Source organism: Neospora caninum, chromosome XII (genome assembly GCF_000208865.1).
Source record: "Neospora caninum Liverpool complete genome, chromosome XII".
Taxonomy (NCBI): domain Eukaryota; phylum Apicomplexa; class Conoidasida; order Eucoccidiorida; family Sarcocystidae; genus Neospora; species Neospora caninum.
Genome location: NC_018398.1, coordinates 4,550,710 through 4,573,049, shown reverse-complemented (window position 1 = coordinate 4,573,049; position 22,340 = coordinate 4,550,710). Strand labels below are relative to the sequence as shown.

Here is a 22,340-nt window from a genome sequence, read left to right as displayed (position 1 = left end):
TAGGAGGAATAGCGTTAGACCCGAATGACACCAGGGGCAAAATGTATCGCGCAAGTGTTCTCAGCCGATACTTGGGGCGGTCCAGGTCCGCGCATAACCCCGACACCTGGATGGGCGTTGTCTATCGCTGCGCTACGGAAGAGGTGTGCTGCAAAAATATCCAGCTGATGACTAGCTGTTCGTCAATCTCTAGTTAGCCCGTGAAAAACCTGGAACGGTGGTCGAGCGTCACAATGCATGGCAGGACTAGCACAGACTTTCGCGTATAGTGTCACCCTTAAACACATCCTGGAGAGATTGCTAGCAGCGTACAATTCTCGAACAACGTGTTTTGAAGGACAATTTATCAAACCTATGGATCACTGCCCTTCATCTGATCTCACATGAGAGGATGTGGTTTGGGCGTACAACGAATACACCATGTTCGGCACAGAAAGCAGCCAAGTGACGGGCACACGAGATAACCGAATGCAAGCTTCTTGAAGTATAAGGAGTAAAGAATCAGGCAGGTCAAGCAGTTTTTCCGGCGCCCAGAGACACCGAGTCATCACGACAGTTTGTCATTCCCACAAAAAACAAAGGAACGTCAAAGACTATGCCGACATCACCGGGACACGACATCTCCCCGAAAGATATTTCACCGGACCAGACGAAGTTGGGAGCTGCCGATTGTCGTAAGTCTCATCCAGCGTACATCGGGATGAAAACGCTCACGGTTAAAGATACCCTTGCGAATGCAAACAGATGAAGCTGCGATTCCAGTTGCACTACCCCTAGGACCAGTGCCCATCTCCAACCACAACGCAGAAACAATTCTGACAGCGTCGCCCATCAAAATACATGTAGGTTGCGTCGCCAATGTACAACACAGTCCGATTCACAAAAGAGAGCGGAGGTACTGGCGCCGTCGAGTCTCAGGTCCTTATAGTAGACATAGCATCAGCTGGGAGAACTGCTTAGCTCGTTGTGACTTCGTCATCACGGATGTCGGAGTAGTTCTGCCGAAAGACACACACAGACAGTGTAGGAATCATGAAAACCCGAAAACCGTAGACGATTACCTTCAAAATCTTTTCACCGCACAGAAAAAATGGTTCAATCGTCTTACCTCGCCACCATCCTCCTCGATTGCTTGCAGGAAGGGTTTCTGGGAGGACTGAGAGCCCGTCTCCAGCTCGTTGGCATCGCCCAACTCGTGCGGTGCGGGGCCACCGCCGCCACGAGTCTCACGAGCGGCTTCCACCTCAGCCGCGTTCATGATAACGTCGTATGCGCAGAAGGTACGGCCTGCGAGGACAAGGATGATGCAAATGAATCCTTGCCAGCCGGGGACACCGAAGCCCAAACCGATGAGGAACACGAGGGCGATGGACACGATTTCGAGGAATCTCCATGGGCCTTGTCCGGTGCGGCGGATAAGGCGGTTAGAAACGATGTTCTTCAAGAAGGGAAGGGCACCGACTGTGACGAGGCAGCCCCACACTTGCCACGTGTGCAGCAGCGTGAAGTTCATCGGCATGCTGGTGAGAATTTTGTATTCGCCGCACAGAAGGCAGAGAACGGGCAAGAGAATAACGCCAATGACGTGCTGGTGGTTGTAGAGGAGGTTTCCTCGGCCGTCGACTTCGTGCATCACTTTCTGCAGATACGCGGCACGGAATGCTGCGGAAAAGATGGAATACAACACAGCCCACGGGAGAACCTGCGCGCCGACAGTCTTCGCGTCGGTGCATCCAAGGATAAAGGCGAGCATGAGCATGCCAACCGCTTGCCACCTCAAGGGCATGTATTCCTCACCGCACCCAATGAAACGTGTAACGTGGTGAAGGACGACTGCGAAAGAAACAGTGACCGGCAAAGTTGCGATGCAGTTAGTGCGGTAGAGCACCACGTTCGCGAGCACAAGCATCAGTGCGTTAACGACTGCCGGGACAACGAGTTTCTTCAGCAGCTTTTTGTCGAGCTCAACGCGGGGAAAGTAGGCGAATTTCGGGAATTCCTTCCCAGTTTCACCAAGACACCACGCCATGAAGAGACCCTGGGCCAGTTGCCACCAGGTGACAAACACAGGGTAGGGGACCACGTCGAGGAAAAGGCGGTACATGACGAAGACATTGGACAAGGTAAGGATGAGGAAAAGGATTTCAGCGGTGACGATTTCAGGGTCCTGAACGAACCGCCGAATGTCCTGCCACGTTGGCAGTCGAATATCTTGAAGAGTCGACATTTTTTCCACCGTCTTAAAAAAGTTGGAGGACGAACTGTGCGAACGCTGGCGCGGCCCAGAAAAAGCCACCAGGTCTCCCAGCGCGGCCGTGGCGCAAGACAGAAAACAGACGGGATTTCACACACAGAACCGAGAAGACTGGGTCTACTAAGGGACCAGTGGAAATAGTAAAAATTTCTATTCGGCCACCACGAGGTGGTACCTCAGAAGCTTGGCAACAGGCGATAGACCGCGCACGCGGCGGCAGAGACGCAAAGCGGAAGAACCGCTCTACTTTGTGATGCGGACACGCGCTGTCTGCTGTGACGCTGTTTTTCGCACAGAGGGCACGAGCACTTGTTCAACTCGAGAAACGACGCCGAAAACGAAGTCCAGGTCTGCGAAAAAAGTTCACACATCCGCCTGGAAGGATTTCTGGACACGTGAAAGCCCCTTCTCTCCCTGCCTTTCAAAAACAATGGAAGAAAGGACAGATAAACAGTTGCTACCAAGGTGTCCAACCTCACATCGCCCTAGCCTGTGACGTGGCCGTCTTCGCGCCAGCTCACCTCAGCGGGGACATCACAGGGCAGAGGTTGCGGCCAGAAACCCTCTGTCGAGCGAGCACGCCGCGCGTAGAATTTCCCACCGTGGCACTGTCCTCTCACATCGTCCGACGGCGAGAAGGTTCCGGCATGAAAAACCAGCCGGCATAGGACGGTATCGGGACGGGGCCCGCGGTTTCAAGCAAGACGTCGCTAGCAGAATGGAAGATCTTTTGAAAATGCTCGCGAAGAACCCGCGCACATACACCTGCAGATTTTCGTAAGGTACCAGACAGCCAAACTTTTGCCCACAGAGCGTCCGTCCCCTTCCTGAGAGAAAGCAAGTTGCGGCCTAGGTTCCTTCCCAGACACACATTTGCTGCGACACGTTCCAGTCACCAACAGTAGCGACGCATTTCTCTGCGCTTTCTGTTCCACCAGGCGCACCAGCAAATCACTTTTTCTAAACTCGGCCGGGAGCAATCAGACACCCCGAGTCCCTGGGACACAACAGCGCAGCTGTGCCGTATAGTCTGCAAAAGATGAATGTAAAGACAGTTTGTGGAGAAAATTGTCTGCGCGTTTTGACAGGCCTAAGCAGGCACTTGCTCTCATGAAATCCACGTTTTGGATGGCAACGACACAAATACGGCAGCCTTATACGCATGTACAGTTGCCTGGTTTTGCCCACGGGGGCCCGGACGGGAGAGACCCAACGACCGACATTAGAAGCTTGTCTTTCGATACCTCCCCACCTTATAGAATTGAGTCAGCAGCAGGCCAAGGTTCGTTTGCTTCTCGAAAATATAGTGACCTCCGGCTTTGTTGCAAGCAACGTGTCGATCGCTTTTTGCGCAGAAACCTGGGTAAGGCAATAAGCTGTCTTTCTGTACGTAGTGGTCAGGCCATTGTGAGTCATGGCCCTCAGAGATGCTCTCACTTTTTCAGCAGCTGATAGTTTCGAGGTGTGCCAGGATGTGGGAGCATTCTGGATGAGATATCAACATCGTGGACGTCCTCTAAGCCTCTTTTTTCGTCACACCGAGGACGGCACCCGTGCGCTCTCGTGTGAGTTGATCAGTCACCGGAAGAACAGTTTTCACTTCAAGTCGCCATCACTCGGCATGTCTATACTTGAACCCGTATAATGCGGTTTGCGTCGTGTCTTGGGAGTAGAAAGGGTGCCCGACGCCGCGGACAGACCTCAGGAGGACCGGCAGCGAAGTTGCCAGCCAGGTCATAAATCTTGCACGTTGATGGAAAAAAGTTTTCTGCAGAGAACGGCCCTCGTGACAAGTTGAGAGGCAGAAACAGCAAGCGTGTCAAGACTGTCAGGGGCTGAATGCGATGCTTCGGAAGAAGGCCGGCGCACCATCAGTCCTGCAGGGACAAGAACCCGGCGACGCCGGCCTTAATCGGGACAGCCTCAGGATCTGACGTGGGCAACTCTATACTGATAACGTAGTTCGTTGAATGACCTGTAGTTGACAGTGTCCCCTTTCGACTTGGAACCTTATAAATAGGGCATTTATACATTCCTGTTGTAGGCGGAGCCCGTTCTGCAGTTGGCAGTAACCACACCACTGGCAGCTCCTCAAACAAGACCTTGGGCTTGGATGGAGCCTGCAGGAACGACACCCGCAACCGAAATCACTGGTTGGAAAACTCGGTATCAAAAGACTTATCGCCGGTCACAACCGCCAGAGGATAACATCAGCATGAAATGAAACCGAGGAAGATGGCCTGTTCATGTCGGAGGAGTCCGCATTGGAACAGCTGATAGATGCAGGCTTCCTAGTTGCCTCGAAGGGAATAAAGAAGATCAACAGCTTGAACTAAAAGGACGGCAAACAATCTATGCGTGCGGCTGTCCCCCACTCTCAGTGTCCATTTGAAGGCGCGATTTGTACGTTCCCCGTAACTGCAGCTGGGGGTGTAGGAAGTGAGCCGTCGCACGCACACGCTGACTTCTGAACTGTCCACCTGTTGATTTCGGTGTTTCTTCAAGTCCCCCACAGTGTGAAAACCGCGTTATTATTAACGATCGAGGGAAGACGTGTAACCGGGGAACGACACATGTTGCAAAAACCCGAACATGGGTGGGTTGAGCCCAAGTTGCACACTCCTGAGGAAAGTGCATTTAAGAGTGTACCAACGCGAGAGGTTGGCAAACAGGTAGAGTGTGAGACCTTCTATCACTGTATGTTTCTGTTTTCATTCCTCCACATGGAAGTTGTGATCCCGTTCAATGCAGATATGAAGCTCGTAAGCCACTGGCAGGTGTGGTCACTCAACGCTGTGTAACACACTCATTGACGATAACGGGTCTCGATGCAAAGTTGTATCCTGCTTATTGATGCTGCTGGACAGGTTCGGTGTGCCAGGTTGCTCGCCCCTTGCGAATTCGAGCACGATCAAACGTGTATTTACGGGAGCAGCCGCACCAGGAGATGTCGCTCTCGGTCCCATCGGCTGCCTTCAAGGAAAATGCCGTTCACGTAACAGCCTTCATGCGGTCGCTCCGTCACTGTTGCGGGATCCAAGTCGTCCATCAGTTTGAAGTCAAACACCAGGCGATCCACAGCGATGCCGTACATCCTTGCATAGTTTTGCAATACGCCGGTTAAGAAGGCCTGCGAGGCAGAAAATAGAAAGCCAAGATCTGAGCAGGCTCGGAAGAGAGGTCTTTGCTCGGAAAGGGATGCAAGATTAAATTTCAAAGTGTATAGCCCGTACTGAAACATGGGATGCATACAGCAGTCCACGTAACCCATGGCAGTAAGGATGACTACAAAACGCGCAAAGGAAGTCCATCATACGCTGCCGCTTGCAAGCATTTGCCGGTCGCCGGACATCCGGAGACAATGAATCGCAGTGCAGTACGCTGTAGTCCGACTTCACCTAAGATAATTGAAGAGAGCCAACAAAGAATTCCACACGAAATAGAGCCTCTTACTTGAGGAAAGAAGAGTCCGGACATCCAGAAACAAACGGGAACTCCATTGTCAATCCAATCTTGTATGAAGGAAATGCGACTGTGAAGATCCTTTGTCCAAGAACTCAGCGGCTTCATGGACAAGAATCCTTTCTCTGCCCATAGCTTGGGCACCTGGCAAAACGCATAGCACGAGGCGCTCAGAGGCTCGAGAAAACGAATCTTTTTCTGTCGCAGCTTCCGCGCCAGAAAACGGAGCGCGCGTTCATTCCCGTAAATTATTTGGAGACTTTAAGTGTGCAGAGTTTCGGTTGTTGGTCCGTTGCTTTCCTCTCACCTGTATGCTATGTCTGTACAAAGATGTCATTTCACGCGGTGTTTCGCAGCAGCCACGTGCAGGTACAACGCATTGCTTGCTGGAAATGATTCTACAGCGTGCCTACTATGCAAATCAAATTGGACCGCGAGAGAGCGAAAGTATCTTCGAAGTGCCGGTTAGGATGTTGTGGGGACAGCTACCTCCGCAACTCACGGGGTGCGCTCTCGTCCAGTCACCTGGGACACTTTTTACCTGGTTGTCGAATAGTGCGTCGGCGACCTTGTCCAGTTCCTCCGTCATCACGATCCGCCCTTTAAGCGCCATTTGAAGCTGTACGATAGACTTCTTCATGACCCGGAGCAAACCGTTGTATCTGCCCCGTCACAGCAATAGAGGGACACCGGACTCAGAACTGGGCATAGTCTTCATTCGGCTTCTTGATTTCACCTCAGATCTAGACTCGGTTTACACTTTTCTAGCTTCCCAAAGAGGCGCCACAGCGTTCTCGTTGATCTTTCCAAATCGCGTATTTGGGGAACTACATACGCGAGCATGTCCACAGCATGTGTCCAAGCATATGCGCGAGCGGAGGGCGTAATTATACGTCATGGTTCCCCGCGTTGGAAAACAGCACCTACTGCATTTTTGCTACCTCACGATGTAGGTTTTTGGTAGCTCCTCTCGGTCCGCTTACAGCTCTACTGAAGCTTCTACGCTTGCCCAATCGCGATTGGGAGACGCAGAGTACCCCCGACCTGGCCACCTGATCAACGTCGATTTCGGATGTTACTACCGCTTCACAGGTAAATTGCCACGAAATGGAGAGTGCTGCCGAACGTTTACACAGACAGAAAAGTAGAGACACCTTTTGATGAAGACAAGTGAGCACAGCGAACCTGATGGCGTCCTGCGTGAGGACAGTGTTCATGGACTCTTCATAGCGCGTCGGGTATTTCTTTTGAATTTCCTCGATGTTGAAGTCGTCAACGAGTTTCTCGAGGATCTGACTAGCCGTTTCTTCGACTACCTGTTCACGCGTTTTCCCGCCTCCCCCTGAACTCCGAGGGGCCATGGAGAGAATAGAGTTCAAGAGATTCTGAAGAGAGGCACAACAAAGAAGTTGCTCCATAAAAAAACAATGCCAAACACGAGCACCCCTGTGTTCAAAACTGCTTCAGCGCCAATTGTTGAAGAGGTGGAGATCTAGAGGAAGAACATCGGATTGGCCATTCAATGTACACACAGGTACAGCCTATCTGTCCGCTTCTGCTTTATATTTTCCTGACTACGGTCCACCATGTAAATTACAAACCATATACACAATATCGCTGGGCTTTGTCTGCACTAGTGCTTGACCAGACTTCCCACTATACGTCTAGAATAGCACACTGGTATCCACAACCTGAAGGGTATCCAAAGTTATGCGTCTCAGTCGGGATACGGCTGAACTGGAAACTGAATCAAGTCCGCTCAAATCTCAGGAACACAAAAATCCGTCCTCGACGGATCGTGTGCTAGACCGCCCCTTTCCGCACGGCTGCGAAAGTGAGAACCCCTAGTCTTTATCCAGGCCTGTGTGCCAGGAGCCCAGGACAGTTGGAGCCTCTCCAGGCCTGCGTTTACCATGCCTTCGATTTGTGCAAAGTTGATGTTTGCATTTTCGTGCAGACCAAACGCCTCGGGATTTGGGTTCATAGGCAGGCTTTGCACGTATTTTACGAAGCCAGCCTGGTCGCCAGCGTCTGGGCAATAGTAGAGACCGGAGGAGGAGAATTTGTACGCTGGTCCCTGTGTGCAGTGGCAAACGACCTCTTGAGGAAGGCTATCTCGCAGGTTTTCGGGGCAGGTAAAACCACTGTGTTTCGCTCTGCGCGAGGTGAAAGTCTCTAACATCCCGTTACCTACCTCTGTAGGGAAGACGCCACCCCCCTTCAGGCAAAGAACTCGCTCATCCGCAACCCCCCCCTTTTCTGTGTCCCGTCTCCCCTCCCCGTTTGCGCCGGCGTTCTCTCTGTTCTCTGAGGTACGCATGTTCTTCCAATGGCCGGTGCCGCGTTTACCTCTTCAATGAGTCGCTCATTCACGTAGGATTTTAGAATGCACTCGATCAGTCGCTTGTCATGATCATCCGTTACTCGCCCGCCGTAGTTGATCTTTGCTCCCAGAAATATCAGAACCTTGCACGAGAGGACGAGTAAAAGGGAGAGACAAAAAACTCTGTTTTCGTGCACCCGAGTAGCCCGGAAAACCGCACCTTTGGCCACCACGCGTACGCGTCTCACAGCCGTTGCACACGCTGTTGACCTGAGTGACGCACTCTTTGTACGTTGTCTCCGATTCGTCGAAAAGCTTTGAATCCCCGTTCGAAAGCTCGGCACCGAAGGAACTGAGAAACCGCTTACTTTGTATGGCACTTCGTTGTACGAGTCCAGGAAGATCCGAAGCTGTCTCTGACACACGACGAGATCCTCGGTGGTGAACTCATACTGAATATTCCATCCGATCGGGCCGAACTTGCGGCGGTCCTGGGACGTGCAGAAGAAGAGACACACAGCTGACACGCACGCCGATTTCTTCCATTTCTCCCCGTCACAAGCTTCTCTTTGTCGCCCGGTCTTCGTGCGCGTCTACGGGCTAGGATGAACGGCAGAGTTCACATATTCGCGGCCGAACAGCCAGCGCCTTACATAGATTAGGGGAACTGGACATCCACGTGCAACGGCGTTGAGATAGAAACACGTCCCCCCAAGACACGACTGGCGTTGCTGGACAGTTGGGCCACAATTTCCATCGAATGCAGATGTTTTGGGATATGCAGACCGCCAGGGGTAGGGAATCGCTAGAGCAACTGCGAGGGTGTTTCACCATCGCTGTCTCCACGCGCACTGAAATGGACCCCCGGCCATTAAAATATCAGCAGGCCGTAAAAAGGCTCTTCACATAGCAGACACATGCATCTTTGAACTCCAGTTAAATCCGAATTTTGGAACAGTGGCGCTGGAAGACCTCCGGTCCATTTGCTTTCTCGTCTCTGCTTAGTATGGATTGTCTGTAGGCGTGACATCTCGGCACAACTAAGAGCCCATTGGGACGATCGAGCGAAGATCTGTGGATTCGAAAAAAGCTGTGAGGCCGTTCATGGTACGGCGGTCACCTTCCCTGAAAAGCATTTTTAAACTCCTTGACGGGAAAACGCCGACACAACACTCCGGCGTTTTTTTTTCCATTTCCCACAGGTGGGAATTCTGTGTCCCCCGTTGCGTCTTGGTCAAGGGTGAAAAGAAAATGCAGGAGGGAGGGTGTCCTCCTCTTTCACACCTTTCCACGCGTAGAGCCCGCACCTGAACGATGGCGTGGAAGAAGCAGAAGGCGAACATGAGCCTTCGAAACTCTTCGGGCTTCTTCGAGCTGTCGAGTGTACGATCATCGATGGCCGCGTACAGACGCAGCAGGTTTGCGCGAAGACCTGTCGGCGGCTCATTCGTCATCTTCACTCCATTTTGCAAGATCGAGACTGGGAAGTCCCGGGAAGGCATTGAACTCAGCCACAGCCTTGGTTCCAAACAGAGGGAAGGACACGAGAGAGAAGCCTGGGACACACTCTTCGAGACGATCTCCCTTCTGTGTTGTACCTTCTTTCGTCTCTTAGCGTTGTGCGCCCCAGTAATCACAAACTCTTACGAAGATCACCACATGTGCTGATCATGACCGATACACACCGAAACGACGCTTCACCGAGCGAAGGGGAACGACACACGCCCCCGCCCTGGCGCGTTCACCCTCTGGATCTGTCTGTGACAAAACACGAATTTTGAAGAGAAGCCTTTTCCTGGTGGAGACCAGGCGCTTCCTTGTTGCGCACGATGCTCTCTGCAATGATGGATCGGTTCCTTGCTGGATAGAGCAACTGGGAAAGGGCCCTTCGCTACTTTCGTCACCATTTTGGTTCCCTTGTCGCCGTCGAGACAGCGCTTTCTTGTCACTCCGAGGAAAGCCGTACATGGGGAAGAGATGCTGGCGGGTGAGATGCCAGCCGGGCGGCAGAGACAGGATTCCACTCCTCGTTCTCTAGAAAAAACGAGGTCTCTATAGGTATGCGTTTTTTCGATGCTAAAGTGCGAAACAATCGTGAACGTCCGCGAGAAGACAAGTCGCCTACCGTCTTGCCTGCAAAAACCGCACGTTCTCACGATGGTGCGGCATATACGCTGCATTTCCGTGGATTCCCGCAGGTTCTGGGGTTTGATATCGTGTCCCGCCTCTTCAAATGCGAAGCTAACAGCGGCGACACCCGGCGATCGTTCGCCGTTCCCTGTCGAAGCGGTTTTTGCGCCTTTCCGTTTTGCGCCGCCGCGAAAAAGAACGCGCCTAGTGGCGCCACACAGACAGACCTGGCGGGGAACTCACCTGAAATCGCGATGAACGTCTTGGTTGAGTCCTTCGCAGATTTTCTCCAGTTCGGCCATCCAGGAGGCAGCGAGGTGACAGTTTTGGAGGATCACCCAGCCTCCCCTGCTGCAGGCCTCTTCGATCAGTTTCCGAGCCTTCGCGCCTTGTCCCTGTCCTGCACAGGATCGAGCAGTGGGGAGGTGGAGCCGAGAAGCAAGGTCAAAAACCCCTTTAGCTGTTCACGCGCCGTGGGTAGCGCTCTGAGAAGCCCGGGAAGGCGAGGCAAAAACGTTTCGACAAGGCCGGGTTCTTGACCAAAACGATACAGAGAAGGAAGACGTGCGGCGGTCTCAAGGATGTTTCGCTGGTGACAACGCACGCGTACTACACAGGAGAGAAAGATCCAGAGAAAGAGAGAAAGAAGGTAACGAAGAAACCACGTTACCGTTTTGTGACTGCCTTTCTTGATTCCTTGCCCCCTTTGTCTACTGGGATCCGTGGCAGTTCATGACAGCGATGCCCGAGAGAGGAAACGCCTCCGTCTGAAGTCTGCTCGGATGTGCCTCTCACAGGCATGCGCGGAGAATCCGCTCGCGCTGTTCTCCGCCACCCTAGAGCCATATTTTCGGGAGAGATGCCTTACCGAGTGCGATGGACTCGAGCCTTCGCCCCATATTCATGTCCTTTGCAAAGGCCAAAAGATTGGCAACCGGATCCGAGCCTTGAGACAGAATGAAAATCAACGGCGTCACATTGGTCGAGTCCTTGTAGGACCGTGCCAAGTCAAAGGTGGGCGGATCTACGAACCGCTGTCCCAGTTCGCTAGCCACGTAATTCACTGCTGCGTCGATCAGCTTGTCGCTCCGAATCAGGCGGAGAATGCACATTTTCTGGAGAGGCAAAACACAGAGACTCCTAGAACGGACGCTAAGGAAAAGCGCCCTGTGCGAAAGCAGGGGAGACCAACCATCGGGCGTGGACGACAGGGAACTCCAAGATCCTTCGAAACACAAAGAGACCCGAAACTGAGGTGCCCAGCGAAACATACACAGAACAAGGCATGCGAGCCTGTTCCAAAAAGAACATTCCAAAACGCCCAATCAGTCTGTGACGATTCTGAAGCCAGCGACTGGGCGTCCCAGCAGCCACACTCAAATGTATAAGCATCTCTGCTTCTCTATATATACAGATAGATACACAAATGTACCCCTGTATATATATAGAGAGATAGATAGATAGATAGATAGATAGATAGATAGATAGATAGATAGATAGATAGATAGATAGATAGATAGATAGATAGATAAACAAAGGTACCTATGTATATATATATATATATATATATATATATATATACGGATAGAGATACTGAAAGAGTGTATACGGCGCATTTGCGTGTGTGCATTGAATTGCTGCGTCTTATTAAAGTCCAAGATCTGCAGACAGACGCGCCACTCCTGTGGACGCCGCACGCCTAGGTTTCACGGCGGCGAGAGGAGCGGCGTGCCTTCGACTGTCCCTGTCGACCCTTCCCTGCTTTCTGTCGAGCGGCCCCGGCATATCCCCTTCCGTTCTCTGGTCGTTCCACCGAAAGACCGTAAGAAAGACCGTCTCGCGTCTCCTTCGGACCCCACTCGTTTTCTCCCTTACCTGAATTGGAGTCAGATCGTTCCATCGATCCGGAAAGGGCTCTTCGTGGGCGTCTCCCGCGTCGTACACAGCTTTGAACGCCTCCGGAGCTTTCAGGAAGAAGCTATCGAGGCCAGAAAACGCCGGGAGCGTCGCCAGAGCTCGAATGCCTTCCCACTGTTTTTCGCTGAGCCACGTCGTCGGATTGGTCTCTCCGAGAGTCGCTTCGCCCGTGGGGCCTGTCAGGAGGAAGCGTAGCTCTTGGTGGTTCACCGGGTGTTTCGCTTGAATCTGCGGGAGTCGAGCAAGCACGCAAAAACACAAAGGGGAGAACGAAAAGAAGCGTGCGGCTGACTCTGCGTCGAAGCAAAGGGGTGCGATCTAGGCACAAGTGCCAGAGTCGGAGGACGGCGCCTCAACGGCAAAAAGCCGGCTCGAGACCAGAAAGTGAAGGAGGAACGGCGTGGAACCTGCCTAACCTAAGTGACCGAAGGCGAGGCAGGGAAAGCTTTTCTTTTTCGCCACAACTATTTATGTCACTCGTTCCGCGACTCCGCACCCCATGGAGAAGAAAGTCAGGAGTTCTACGTGAGTTTTTCTGGCAGTCTTTCTGGGGGCTCGAGACGACCGAGGTGCGCGCCGGGAAGAGGGGGGGAGACAGCGAGGGAAACACGAGGCTGAGTCGAACGGAAGGGATGGAAAACGGAGAGGAGGAGACAGGCAGGCCTCTGCCTTACCTTGAGTGCGAGAGAGAACGCGAAGAGAATTTTGTGGCGCTCAAAGAGAGATCGCGAGACGTTCTCGTAAATCAGGTACGTGATATAGTCGCTCAAATTCTGGAGCCTCTCCGCTTTGTCATTCGTCGCTGGGACCTGTGCGATCGGGAAAGGGAAGAAACGGGTCAGAAAAAGCTGAGAGAACGGAGCGAACACGAAGCGCCAGCGAGAAGCGAGAGAGAACCGACTCACCTCCTCAATGCCCAGTGCGACGAGCGCTTGAAACCACTGAAGCGAGTACTGATACATCGGCTCGATATTGGCGAGGTCGACGACGCAGAAGAACAGCAGACTGGCCCGGAACGCAACGGGACAAAACCATTCTCTGAGGAAGGCAGCCAGAGACACAGAAAGGTGAGAAGGCATAGAAGAGGCGTAGAGACATCAACACACACGTCTAGGGAACTTTATCTCTCCACTGCAGATACACGTCAGCCGTGAAAAAACAGACTCTGCCGCCTCAGCGAGTAGGAGTTCAGCGATGCTAGACACACATACTTGTCTTTACGTACCGAAAACATCCCATTCGTGCAGGTGAACGCGTTTCTCTGTTGACGTTCAATGACCAACGGGCGACATTCATACAAAAAACTCGCCGGACACATCGGCATACTTCCCCACGCATGCCAAGATTCCTGTGGAACTCGACGCATATGGGAAGAGCTGAGGCGTCAGGGAGTGTGTCAGCACACACAAATCTGAGAACGACTTTTTGTCTCGGCAGACGTCGTTCCAACGCAGTGCAAAACCACAAAACAAGCCAAGCGCAACCTTGCGTTTTCACACACGACGTAGACGGCTTCTGTCCTTTTTCGCGTGTAGAGGAGCCACCAGACCTACATCTGATCTCCTCTGGGAAGCAAAGGCAAGTGCCCCAGGGCGACGCTCTCGAGAGTGTTTCGCTTCTCCACACTGTCTCTCGATCAATGTTCGGAGCTACTTTCGTCCACGCTTTTGGACTGAGTGTGCTTCGCCTGTTCCTATCCTCTTCCTATCCCCGATTACCTGGCTCTGTCGATTTCCTGCTCTGTGACTTCGGCCTCTTTCACTTTCTGGTTGATTTCGGCAGCTGTGCGCTTCGACGCAGCCAGAGTGTTGATGAGCACCTCGTCCTCGAGGATGTTGCCTTGCGACTGGGAGAGCAGCTGAAGGATCTTGTCTTCCAGGCTTTTCAGTTCCTTCTTCATCTTTGCGTTGTTCACCACCAACGCGTTCTTCTTCTCCTCCAGTTCCGGCGCCTCCAGAGACACCACGAGGCCCAGCATTTGTTCCTCCAGCCCTTGAGCGGCAAAGGGACGAAAGGAACGGCGGAAACCTTGGCATTTACTCTACACGTTAGCGTGGCGGCGAGAAGGGAACCAGAGGGAACAAACACGATTGAGGCGTCCCAGGGTGGCATGGATCATGGACGCGTTGACAGGAATACGAGCAAGCGTACAAGGAGGGGAAAAACGCAGCCGAAAAGGCAGTGAAACCGAGACGCAAAAGGGGGCGTCAGTCTGTCCCTGCGCTGTAGAGACACAGAGCGGTCTCAAACGGAAATCTTCCCTTGCCATCGACCCACCACACTACAGGAGAGAAACAGGAGAAACATCAAAAGGCAGAAACGCCCTCCAGAGAGGCGTGTCCTCGCGAGATGTCGAAGGAGGGCGAGGGACCTTGCTGTTGTTTCCACAGTCTTTAAAGCTGGCACTTCCTCCAGCGAGCGACCGGAGTTTCGCCAGTTTGGCTTCCTCACCATCAGGGGTGATCGAGAAGTTAAGGACGGAGAGCTTCGCAAAGACCTCAGGAGGGTAGCGAGGATTCGGGTTCGCCGTTGTCATAAACAGCTTAAAGTGCGGCGACCAAGGCACTAGCTTGTCATTCAGGCGAACACACCAGCCTGTCGAACGAAAACGAAAACATCAGGAGTGAAATTTACACCGCAAAACACGGTAGTCTGTGCATCCCTCTACCTCTACACGAATCCGATCTGTACACAGAGTATGTGTGCATGTGCTGGTGCGTGTATGTCGGCGAGTTTCTCTCTCTCATTGGCTTCACGCATCTCTACCGTTCTGTCTCGTACACGAAGTTGGAGTTCCCATTGCACACATGCCGTAACTTTGAGAGTCCAATACCACTAAGGTTTCAAAGCCAGAAAGATGTGGGTTTTTTGGGGGGTGCCTACCTTGACTGTCTTTGATTTTCTGTTGAAGAAAAATCGGCTCGAGAGACGGGTCCAAAGTCTCGGTCACGTTTTCAATGAGAACCCACTTGCCGAACTGGACCGCCAACTCGATTTCGCGCAGAAAGTTCCCTTCAGTCAGTTTGCAGGTTTCGAACCCCTGGTCGCTGGCCTTTCCCATGTTTTTGATGAACCGATTTGCTTGCGTCTGAACACAGAGAGAGACAGCGAGAGAAACCCCGCGAGAAAAGAGGCGACAGGAAAACACCCGAACCTCACCCATCGGCGCAGAGACCAGGACGCGCGGCACAAAAAAGCAAAATAAGGCAAGACGAACTTTCTTCATGTACGCCCCTGACGCGTCTGTTTCGTTTTTACATTTGCACATATCTATATCTATCTATCTATCTATCTATCTATCTATCTATCTATATCTATATCTATATCTATATCTATATCTATATCTATATCTATATATAGATACGCACATACAAATGCATATATATATATATATATATATATATATGGAAGTTCTGTGTGCACACCTATCTGTACCGCTACGAGTGCGGTTCTGTCCTTGCGGTTTTCAGATCTACGCCTATCCGTTTTCCCGGGGCTGTCGTTTTACCTGAGGATCGATCATGAGGGGCCATCTCCTGCTCCGGTCGATGATAATTCCGTTTTCGATCGAGAGCTCGTCTTTCGGAAGACCCGCCACTGTCCAATGTCGAATCTTCACGGGATCCCCTGAACGGGAAGACGCGGGGAAAAACGCAGGTTTCGATCTTCGCTTGCTGTGCTTTCTCGGCTGGAGAGTACGGAGACTCACATGCGTTTTCTTGACGTTCTCGCCTCCACCCCGGTGCGTCTACGCACCCTGGACTTACACCTGACGTTATGCTTTGTGACACAGACCGCGTGTTTTTGTGGGCGATTGTGGCGAGCCCAACAGCTTCGCTTTAGCATTCCGAGAATAGCGCACATAACGCACCTTTGCTGTTAATAGACCGATTTCGACATTCGTGCGCACCCCGCGAGCTGTGAGTCCCTAGACTGAAGACTCTCCCAAGAGAACTTCGGCTTTTTCGCACCGCTTCCGAAGGCGCCAGAGCGCGTTTCGCCTCGCGCTTCTTTCCTCACCAAGAAACTGCCGGAGATTGCATCCCGGCGTGTGTGGGATGTTCATTTCTCTCAGCTTGGCGAACCAGGAAGCCTCCAAGTCGACTCTGTACGCTGCAGTGAACGGCCCTCCGTACGCGATCATTCCGGCACTCACAATTGCATGTCCTGAGAAGATCGAGAAGAGTCAGAAGACAGCGAGGGGGGAAAGCGGAGAAGAATCAAAGCAGACGAAGGGAGCACGAGGCTGAGGACGAAGATGGAAGACGGAACACAGTCGGGGAGAGGAAGGCCGAGGACACGCGACGGGGAACATGGAAGAAAACGACAGAAGAGGCACAACACGCAGCAAATCAGGAAGAGGCGGACGGAAAGACTGAGGCAAAGGAGAGGGAAAAAGGCAGCGAACCAAGCAGAAAGGAAATCCTAGAGAGCGGAGATGCACGACGTCCATTGATGAAAACGGCAGAGAAGGTTAAATCCCAAACCGTTTCGTCGTGGGATGACAGTACATGCGGGATGGCGATATACATGGCGCCGACGATTCAATCATACACGCGTGGACGCGTATAAGTCAAGGCAGGGACACGAACCATCGACGAAAATGACACAAAGCGTGGCAATCGATCCAGACGCACATGCGTCGACAATGACCAATATCCACTGAATCCACCTCATACATATACATGTGTTACACGCGCAGAAACAACGTCTTTCAGAGGAAGACCTCGGGGCTCTCTCATTACATAGAGAGTTCGCCCCAACGGATACAAATTCACATGCACACATAAAGTACCATAGATGTCGACTTACATCTCCCTATACAACTATATATATATATATCTCTTTCTGAAAAGGGTGATTTCTCTGTTCTGGTTAGAGGTTGTTGCCCTGTGAAGGGAAGGTTTTTACAGATTGGTGCGCTGACCAGGAATGAGGGCGTAGAGCCTTTTCGACATTTCTGCTTGCTCGGTCCATCTCTGCCGTTCGTCGCTGAGGCCCAGGAGGAGCGGCTGGGCCCGATTCACCTTCACTTGACACAGTTTTATGTCTGCCGTCAATTGCTCCTGAGGAGAAAGGAAAGTGAACACAGCCTCTTTTTGAAAAACCAGAAGGGAGCACAGCGACGGCGCCGACCACACTTTGCGGGAGAAAGCCTCGTCGGCAGGGCGGAAGAGACACCCGGCACTCCGGACTTTGAAACGTGAGCAAGTCCACGAGGAAAAACGCAACGCCTTTGCGGACAGATCTACCTGGCCCTATACGAGTCTCTCTACCTCTCGAGACCCATATATGTCTCCGTACATGTCCCTATCTCTCTATACAGGTACAGGTGCTTCCACATAAACATACGAATTCATCCATATCGATACATACAGTTACATACATGGACACACATGCATATATACATACATATCTGTGAGGGTGGAAAAGCAGCATTCAGGCTCGGGTCTCCACATGGATGGGTGCGCCGTGAAGGGAGCGACCCCGTTGAAGGACACGCTTGAGAGGCTCAGACTAGCGTTGGAGCACATTTTTCATCCCTCTACCTTTTTTTGCATGGCGACGGCAAACTCCTCAGCGAGCCTCGCAATTTTGCTCTCGACTTCTTGCAGCCGCGCCTTGGCCACGTTCAAGTTGTGCGTGGTCACCCTCAGCTCCTCTTCAGCCTGTCTCAGCTTGGCGCGCTTCGGCTCAACGGCCTTCGCCACGTTGTAGTAGCACACCATGGCGCGGACCCACATGCAGATGGCCTCGCATGCAACCGAAGCTTTTCGAATCGCCACGGGATCAAAGTCCTGTCGATCAATATACGGTGCGATTCTCGCGATAATCGTATCGGGAATATTGTCCTGAGGGAAAGGGGCCAGGAAATTGAAGAAGGAGAGGCGAGAGCATATCGAACAGGAGGTCAGAGAGAGACGTACGAGTCTTTCCACATACCTGTGTCTACAGCAGTGCACATATATACTTATATACCTATATGTAGGTAGACATTTGGACGTTGGAATGGCGAAGCAAATGCACCAAGATGTGAAACGGCGAAAAATCTGCTCCCCTTTGGAGACGTCTTTATGGACAGGTCCTCCGTATCTCTGCTAGACGCCGATTCCGAGTGTGTCTGTGGATAACCCATTCTTTCTGCTTGAGCACCGTCGTCTGTGTTTGGTGCATCTCTCCTCTTTCGCGGTCCCACATGTCGCCACATTTAAAGCTCCACGCAAACCTGCTCAGCACGGTTCCGTTTTCCCTTTGCTGCTGGTACCCATCTCGGAACCTTCTGAAAAGGTATGTCCACTCATGAAGAAATATAGGAACTAATTTCCAAAGCGCGTTCTCTGTCCATATGTATGTATAGATTTATGTGGACTGGCAAGTGTGGCCTTCCCCACTGAATCTCTGCTTTCACCACATTGTCTCACTTTGTCGTAGTTGAGAAGGTCGTCGAGGAGTTTCTTCGGGTCTTTCAGGAGTTTATGTTGCGCAGATTCCCAGTAGTCTTCGATTTTCCCTCCCGGCCGGCTAGGGTCAGGCTTCTTCACGGGTGGCACCTGCAGGGAAGAAAAGGACAAAACTCGGGCGACCAAAAGGCGCACTGTCTGCGTGGCTGCGTGCTCTGAGGCGCGCCAAGAAGAGGAGATCCTCGCGAGTGGGATCTCCTCGCTTTTCCACAGACGCCGCAGACTGCGCATGCAGGTAAGGAGGGAGAAGTGGTCTTGCACTGCCTCGGAACAAGTAGAAACTCCGCGAACCTCTACCGCTCCGTGCCACGCCATTTACATGGACTTCTTCAACACAGTCAAACAGTTTTTCGATTAATCGAGATATGTAGGGAGAGAGACACACGATTAGAAATAAAGGGAGAGAGGCAGGAGAAGAGACGAAAGACGGGAGAGAGACAGGACAGGGGACGAGAGCTAGGACAGAGAGAAGTCTGGGCGAAACCGGAATTCGGCCTGTTTTGTGTTTTGGATGCGTTTTTCGGTTTTCTTCGTCGTATCCGACCTGAAACATTATGCAGACCGCTTCCATCGTGAGGAGGACTCCTGCGGGGGGTTTGGTCAGAGCCTTCACCTCTCGCACGTGCTCCGCCTTTAACTTTTTCAAGCATTCGACTGCTTGGTCGAATGCTGGCAAGGCTTCGTCGAGGTCGCGCTGTGCGTCGTCTTTGAGTGCCTGTGTCTCAGCTGCCTTCTGACTCGCCTCCGCGTCCTCCTGAGCGACACGAACCTTCGTTTCGTCTGCCAGCGCCCGGTCTTTCTGAATCTGCACCATCTTCTGCTCCACCTGGAGAAGCGAAACGCCCCCGAAAACAGCGCGAGATCCGCAAAAGAAGCTGGGGAAAAAGAATGCGCCGGACAACAGTGGAAAATCAGGGAAGGAAGCCTGAGGGGTCGCCTTGAGCTGAGGCTGAAGGCACCCGTGCAAGGCAGCGCCTGGCAGCCCTCGTCTCTCTCATTCCGTTTTCTCGAGGCATATCTGTCTCTGCACGTCACACGCCTTGCCTTTGTGCCCACAGAGAGAGAAGAACGCGTCCACGGAAATACGCACTCCTGTGTTTTTGCTGGCGAAGCATGCACGCTATACAGAGCACTTGGAGGATACGGTACCTCTTCGGATGTGGCAATGAGGACAGGTTGCCACTCTTGAAGTTGCGCCTGCATGGCTTCGACTTGTCGCGCCGCGTCCTCGAGTTTTCCGAGACCTTTCTCGAATCGCTCTCCGATGGTGGTGAGTTCGAGTTGCTTGGTTTTGACCGTGTCGGTCAGCGTCCGAAGCAGCTCGAGGAAACAGGTGGGAGTGACGAAGACGGGGCGTCGGCATTCGGCAAGGTATTGATCGGCCGCGTCTTGCGCCGACCGATGGATGAACTGAAGGACAGAGATCGCTGCGTCTTGGTCGGGCAGAGACAGATTCTCGTTCTCCAGCTGAATCCGGGCGACGGACATCAACGCCTCGGCGGGCCACTGCGTCGGCGCAGAGAAAAAGACAAATACAGGACTTGTCAAGCGCCCTGGCGCTCGCTTTGGCGCATGCGAGGCAGTTTCGGACGTCGCGTTCTCCCGTGGAGGGGCAGTGCAGCGAAGCACTGCACGTCGGCATGCGGCTCTGACAGTCTCAGCTGGATCGCTCTTCTCACCTCCGAGAACCAGTCGATGGTACAGCAGTTGGTGAGGGCGGGGAACATCCGAAGGCGCGTTCGAAACTGGTCGCCGACGGGGCTCATGGCCAAGATGACGTGCAGGTTAGCCTTCACTCTGCGGAGATACGCGTTGAAGATGTTGACCTTCGTCGGATGCATGCCCATCTGTGAGCAGAGACCTCTGAGCGCAGCGGAACAGGCGCGGGCGAACCAGAAAGCGAGCGAGACGCGCATCGACACAGGAGCGTGGAAAAAAACGCGGCGGCGAGACACCTGAGAAAGCTCGACACAGCCTCAGGCGCCGCGAGCGGGGGCCGCGGAAGTCCGGGAAAGTCGGAGACTGTTGCGTGCGTCAAGTGTGCGCGTGGAACTCTCGGGAGAGCGACAAGAGTGGAAAGAGACAGAGAGGCGCGAAGGAGAAAAAACGAGGCAGAGAGAGCTGCGACGTGTGCGCGCACACGTCAGGATGAAGGCAGAAAGGACGCCACGCGAGAAGGAAGAAGAAGAGGCGAAGCCGTCGAGAGGAGAAATAAGGAGAGACGCAGGCGGGGATACCACAGGAGAAGAGGGAGAGAAGAGATGCTCCAGTAGGGGCGAGTGGACAATGCCACTCCTTTGTGTCGTTTTGAACGTGTCGAGAAATACACGCATGGAGAAGTCGGCTCTCGGTAGAAAGACGCTTTTTGTGCGGCTTTTCTGACCTTGCTTTTGTATCTTTCATTTCCCTGCTTACTTGCATTGGCTGATAATCTCTTCCAGATCTTCTTTCTTGTACAGATTGGGGAGGTCACCGTAGCTCAGTACGTTGTTCATGTCTTCCATCATAGCCTCCTGGGTCACCTGGGAATCTTCCAACAGGAACGTTTGGACCTTTTCTTCCAAGCCGCAGCGAAGAAAGCAGCTGCGCAAATCATCTCGCCACTCGTTCATGCCATACCCTCGCACGAGAAAAACAGACACCAAAGGAGACATCCGCTGACGCTAAACAGAAACAAAGATACCGTCCTCGTTGCCAAGAAGGGGACCGCCGACTGCCGCAGAGAGCGGCAGCCTTCCACTTGCTGGCAAACCAGCCTTGATTCGACGAGACGTTTTCAAATTTGGTGCGCAAGACAGGGCCGGAGAGAGAAAGAGAGAGAAAGAGAGAGAAGGAGAGAGAAAAAGAAAGAGAGGGAGAGAGAGAGCTGAAGAGGACAAACCGCCACTCAGAGCAGCAATAGCATGGGGAAGAAGCCTCCAGGAGGTGAAAACGAGCAATCGATTAGGAATGTAAGAGAAAGAAGGACTGGAACGAAATGGCGTGGGTGGAAGCAACGAGACCCCGTCGCCAAAACAGAAAGCTGAGCCTGGTAGATATTGATTCGCCCTTCTCCTAGGACTCGAAGGATCCGCGGAAGAGAGCAAAGCCGAGGAAGACTCGCTGACACACAGCTAATAACAGACTCCGCCCGTATGATCTTGTTTGCGTTTCCAGTGACGAAAAAAACAAAGACTTCTTCTCCCCACCTCGTCCCCGTTTCTGGAAATCCCGGAGTCCTAGAGGAGAGCCGAAGCGCCAGGATCGCCCCTAAGAAGGACGCTCTGGCCCTTCCAAACCCCACGAGAGGGTCACAAATCCACACGCTGTTTTCGCGCTCACTACACCGTTGTTGCAGCCTCTCGCAGGCCGCACAGCCTCGTTTTGCTCCTGCTGGCTAATCGTCTCTCACGTGTGCTGGTTTCCTCTCTGTTCCAGTCGTTTCTGCTTGTCTCTGCGCATCTCTTTTTGTGTCACTTCTGAGAGTGTCTCACCCTTGACAACTTCGATTTGAACGGAGTCGCAGTCCATGATGAAGGAGGCGAGGCGACTCAGCGACTGTCGCCCAGAGCCGCGCACTCCGAGGAGCAGCGCATGCCCCGCGGGTTGTCGGAGAATGCGACAGATCCGCGACACGTGCTCGCAGGCATCGAAGAAAGCGACGAGATGCATGCCGACGCTGTTCACTGCATTGTATTCACTAATAAAGGCTTCAATGACACTGCGCCACCGCTGGAGATCCGTAACTTCCTGGGGAAGCGACAGACAGGCCGCACAACGGAGGTACGCGCGCTGAGGCTGGGAAGGCCTCCTG

The 22,340-nt window shown here is 52.8% G+C and overlaps 2 protein-coding genes across 2 annotated transcripts in view; both read right to left on the bottom strand.

Annotated features, from left to right (window-relative positions):
• Positions 1 to 956: 956 nt before the first annotated feature.
• Positions 957 to 2,227, bottom strand: NCLIV_065970 (conserved hypothetical protein; the record flags this gene model as incomplete). Its single annotated transcript, XM_003886148.1, has 2 exons — positions 957 to 998; positions 1,109 to 2,227. The coding sequence occupies 2 exons, from the start codon at positions 2,225 to 2,227 to the stop codon at positions 957 to 959; spliced, it is 1,161 nt and encodes a 386-aa protein (XP_003886197.1).
• Positions 2,228 to 5,177: 2,950 nt separating this feature from the next.
• NCLIV_065960 (Dynein heavy chain 1, axonemal, related) overlaps positions 5,178 to 22,340 on the bottom strand; it is a gene marked incomplete at both ends in the record, with an annotated part of 43,654 nt that continues 26,491 nt past the window's right edge. The window contains 26 exons of the mRNA XM_003886147.1: positions 5,178 to 5,384; positions 5,708 to 5,860; positions 6,258 to 6,378; positions 6,902 to 7,101; positions 7,629 to 7,793; positions 8,066 to 8,182; positions 8,408 to 8,530; positions 9,347 to 9,557; positions 10,413 to 10,569; positions 11,038 to 11,284; positions 12,045 to 12,314; positions 12,761 to 12,934; positions 12,992 to 13,124; positions 13,805 to 14,078; positions 14,538 to 14,681; positions 14,970 to 15,174; positions 15,595 to 15,713; positions 16,107 to 16,253; positions 17,014 to 17,152; positions 17,636 to 17,938; positions 18,509 to 18,637; positions 19,161 to 19,373; positions 19,697 to 20,053; positions 20,227 to 20,410; positions 20,963 to 21,167; positions 22,021 to 22,276. Coding sequence (XP_003886196.1) covers positions 5,178 to 5,384; positions 5,708 to 5,860; positions 6,258 to 6,378; positions 6,902 to 7,101; positions 7,629 to 7,793; positions 8,066 to 8,182; positions 8,408 to 8,530; positions 9,347 to 9,557; positions 10,413 to 10,569; positions 11,038 to 11,284; positions 12,045 to 12,314; positions 12,761 to 12,934; positions 12,992 to 13,124; positions 13,805 to 14,078; positions 14,538 to 14,681; positions 14,970 to 15,174; positions 15,595 to 15,713; positions 16,107 to 16,253; positions 17,014 to 17,152; positions 17,636 to 17,938; positions 18,509 to 18,637; positions 19,161 to 19,373; positions 19,697 to 20,053; positions 20,227 to 20,410; positions 20,963 to 21,167; positions 22,021 to 22,276 — 4,953 coding nt within the window. The remainder of the gene's footprint in view (positions 5,385 to 5,707; positions 5,861 to 6,257; positions 6,379 to 6,901; positions 7,102 to 7,628; positions 7,794 to 8,065; positions 8,183 to 8,407; positions 8,531 to 9,346; positions 9,558 to 10,412; positions 10,570 to 11,037; positions 11,285 to 12,044; positions 12,315 to 12,760; positions 12,935 to 12,991; positions 13,125 to 13,804; positions 14,079 to 14,537; positions 14,682 to 14,969; positions 15,175 to 15,594; positions 15,714 to 16,106; positions 16,254 to 17,013; positions 17,153 to 17,635; positions 17,939 to 18,508; positions 18,638 to 19,160; positions 19,374 to 19,696; positions 20,054 to 20,226; positions 20,411 to 20,962; positions 21,168 to 22,020; positions 22,277 to 22,340) is intronic.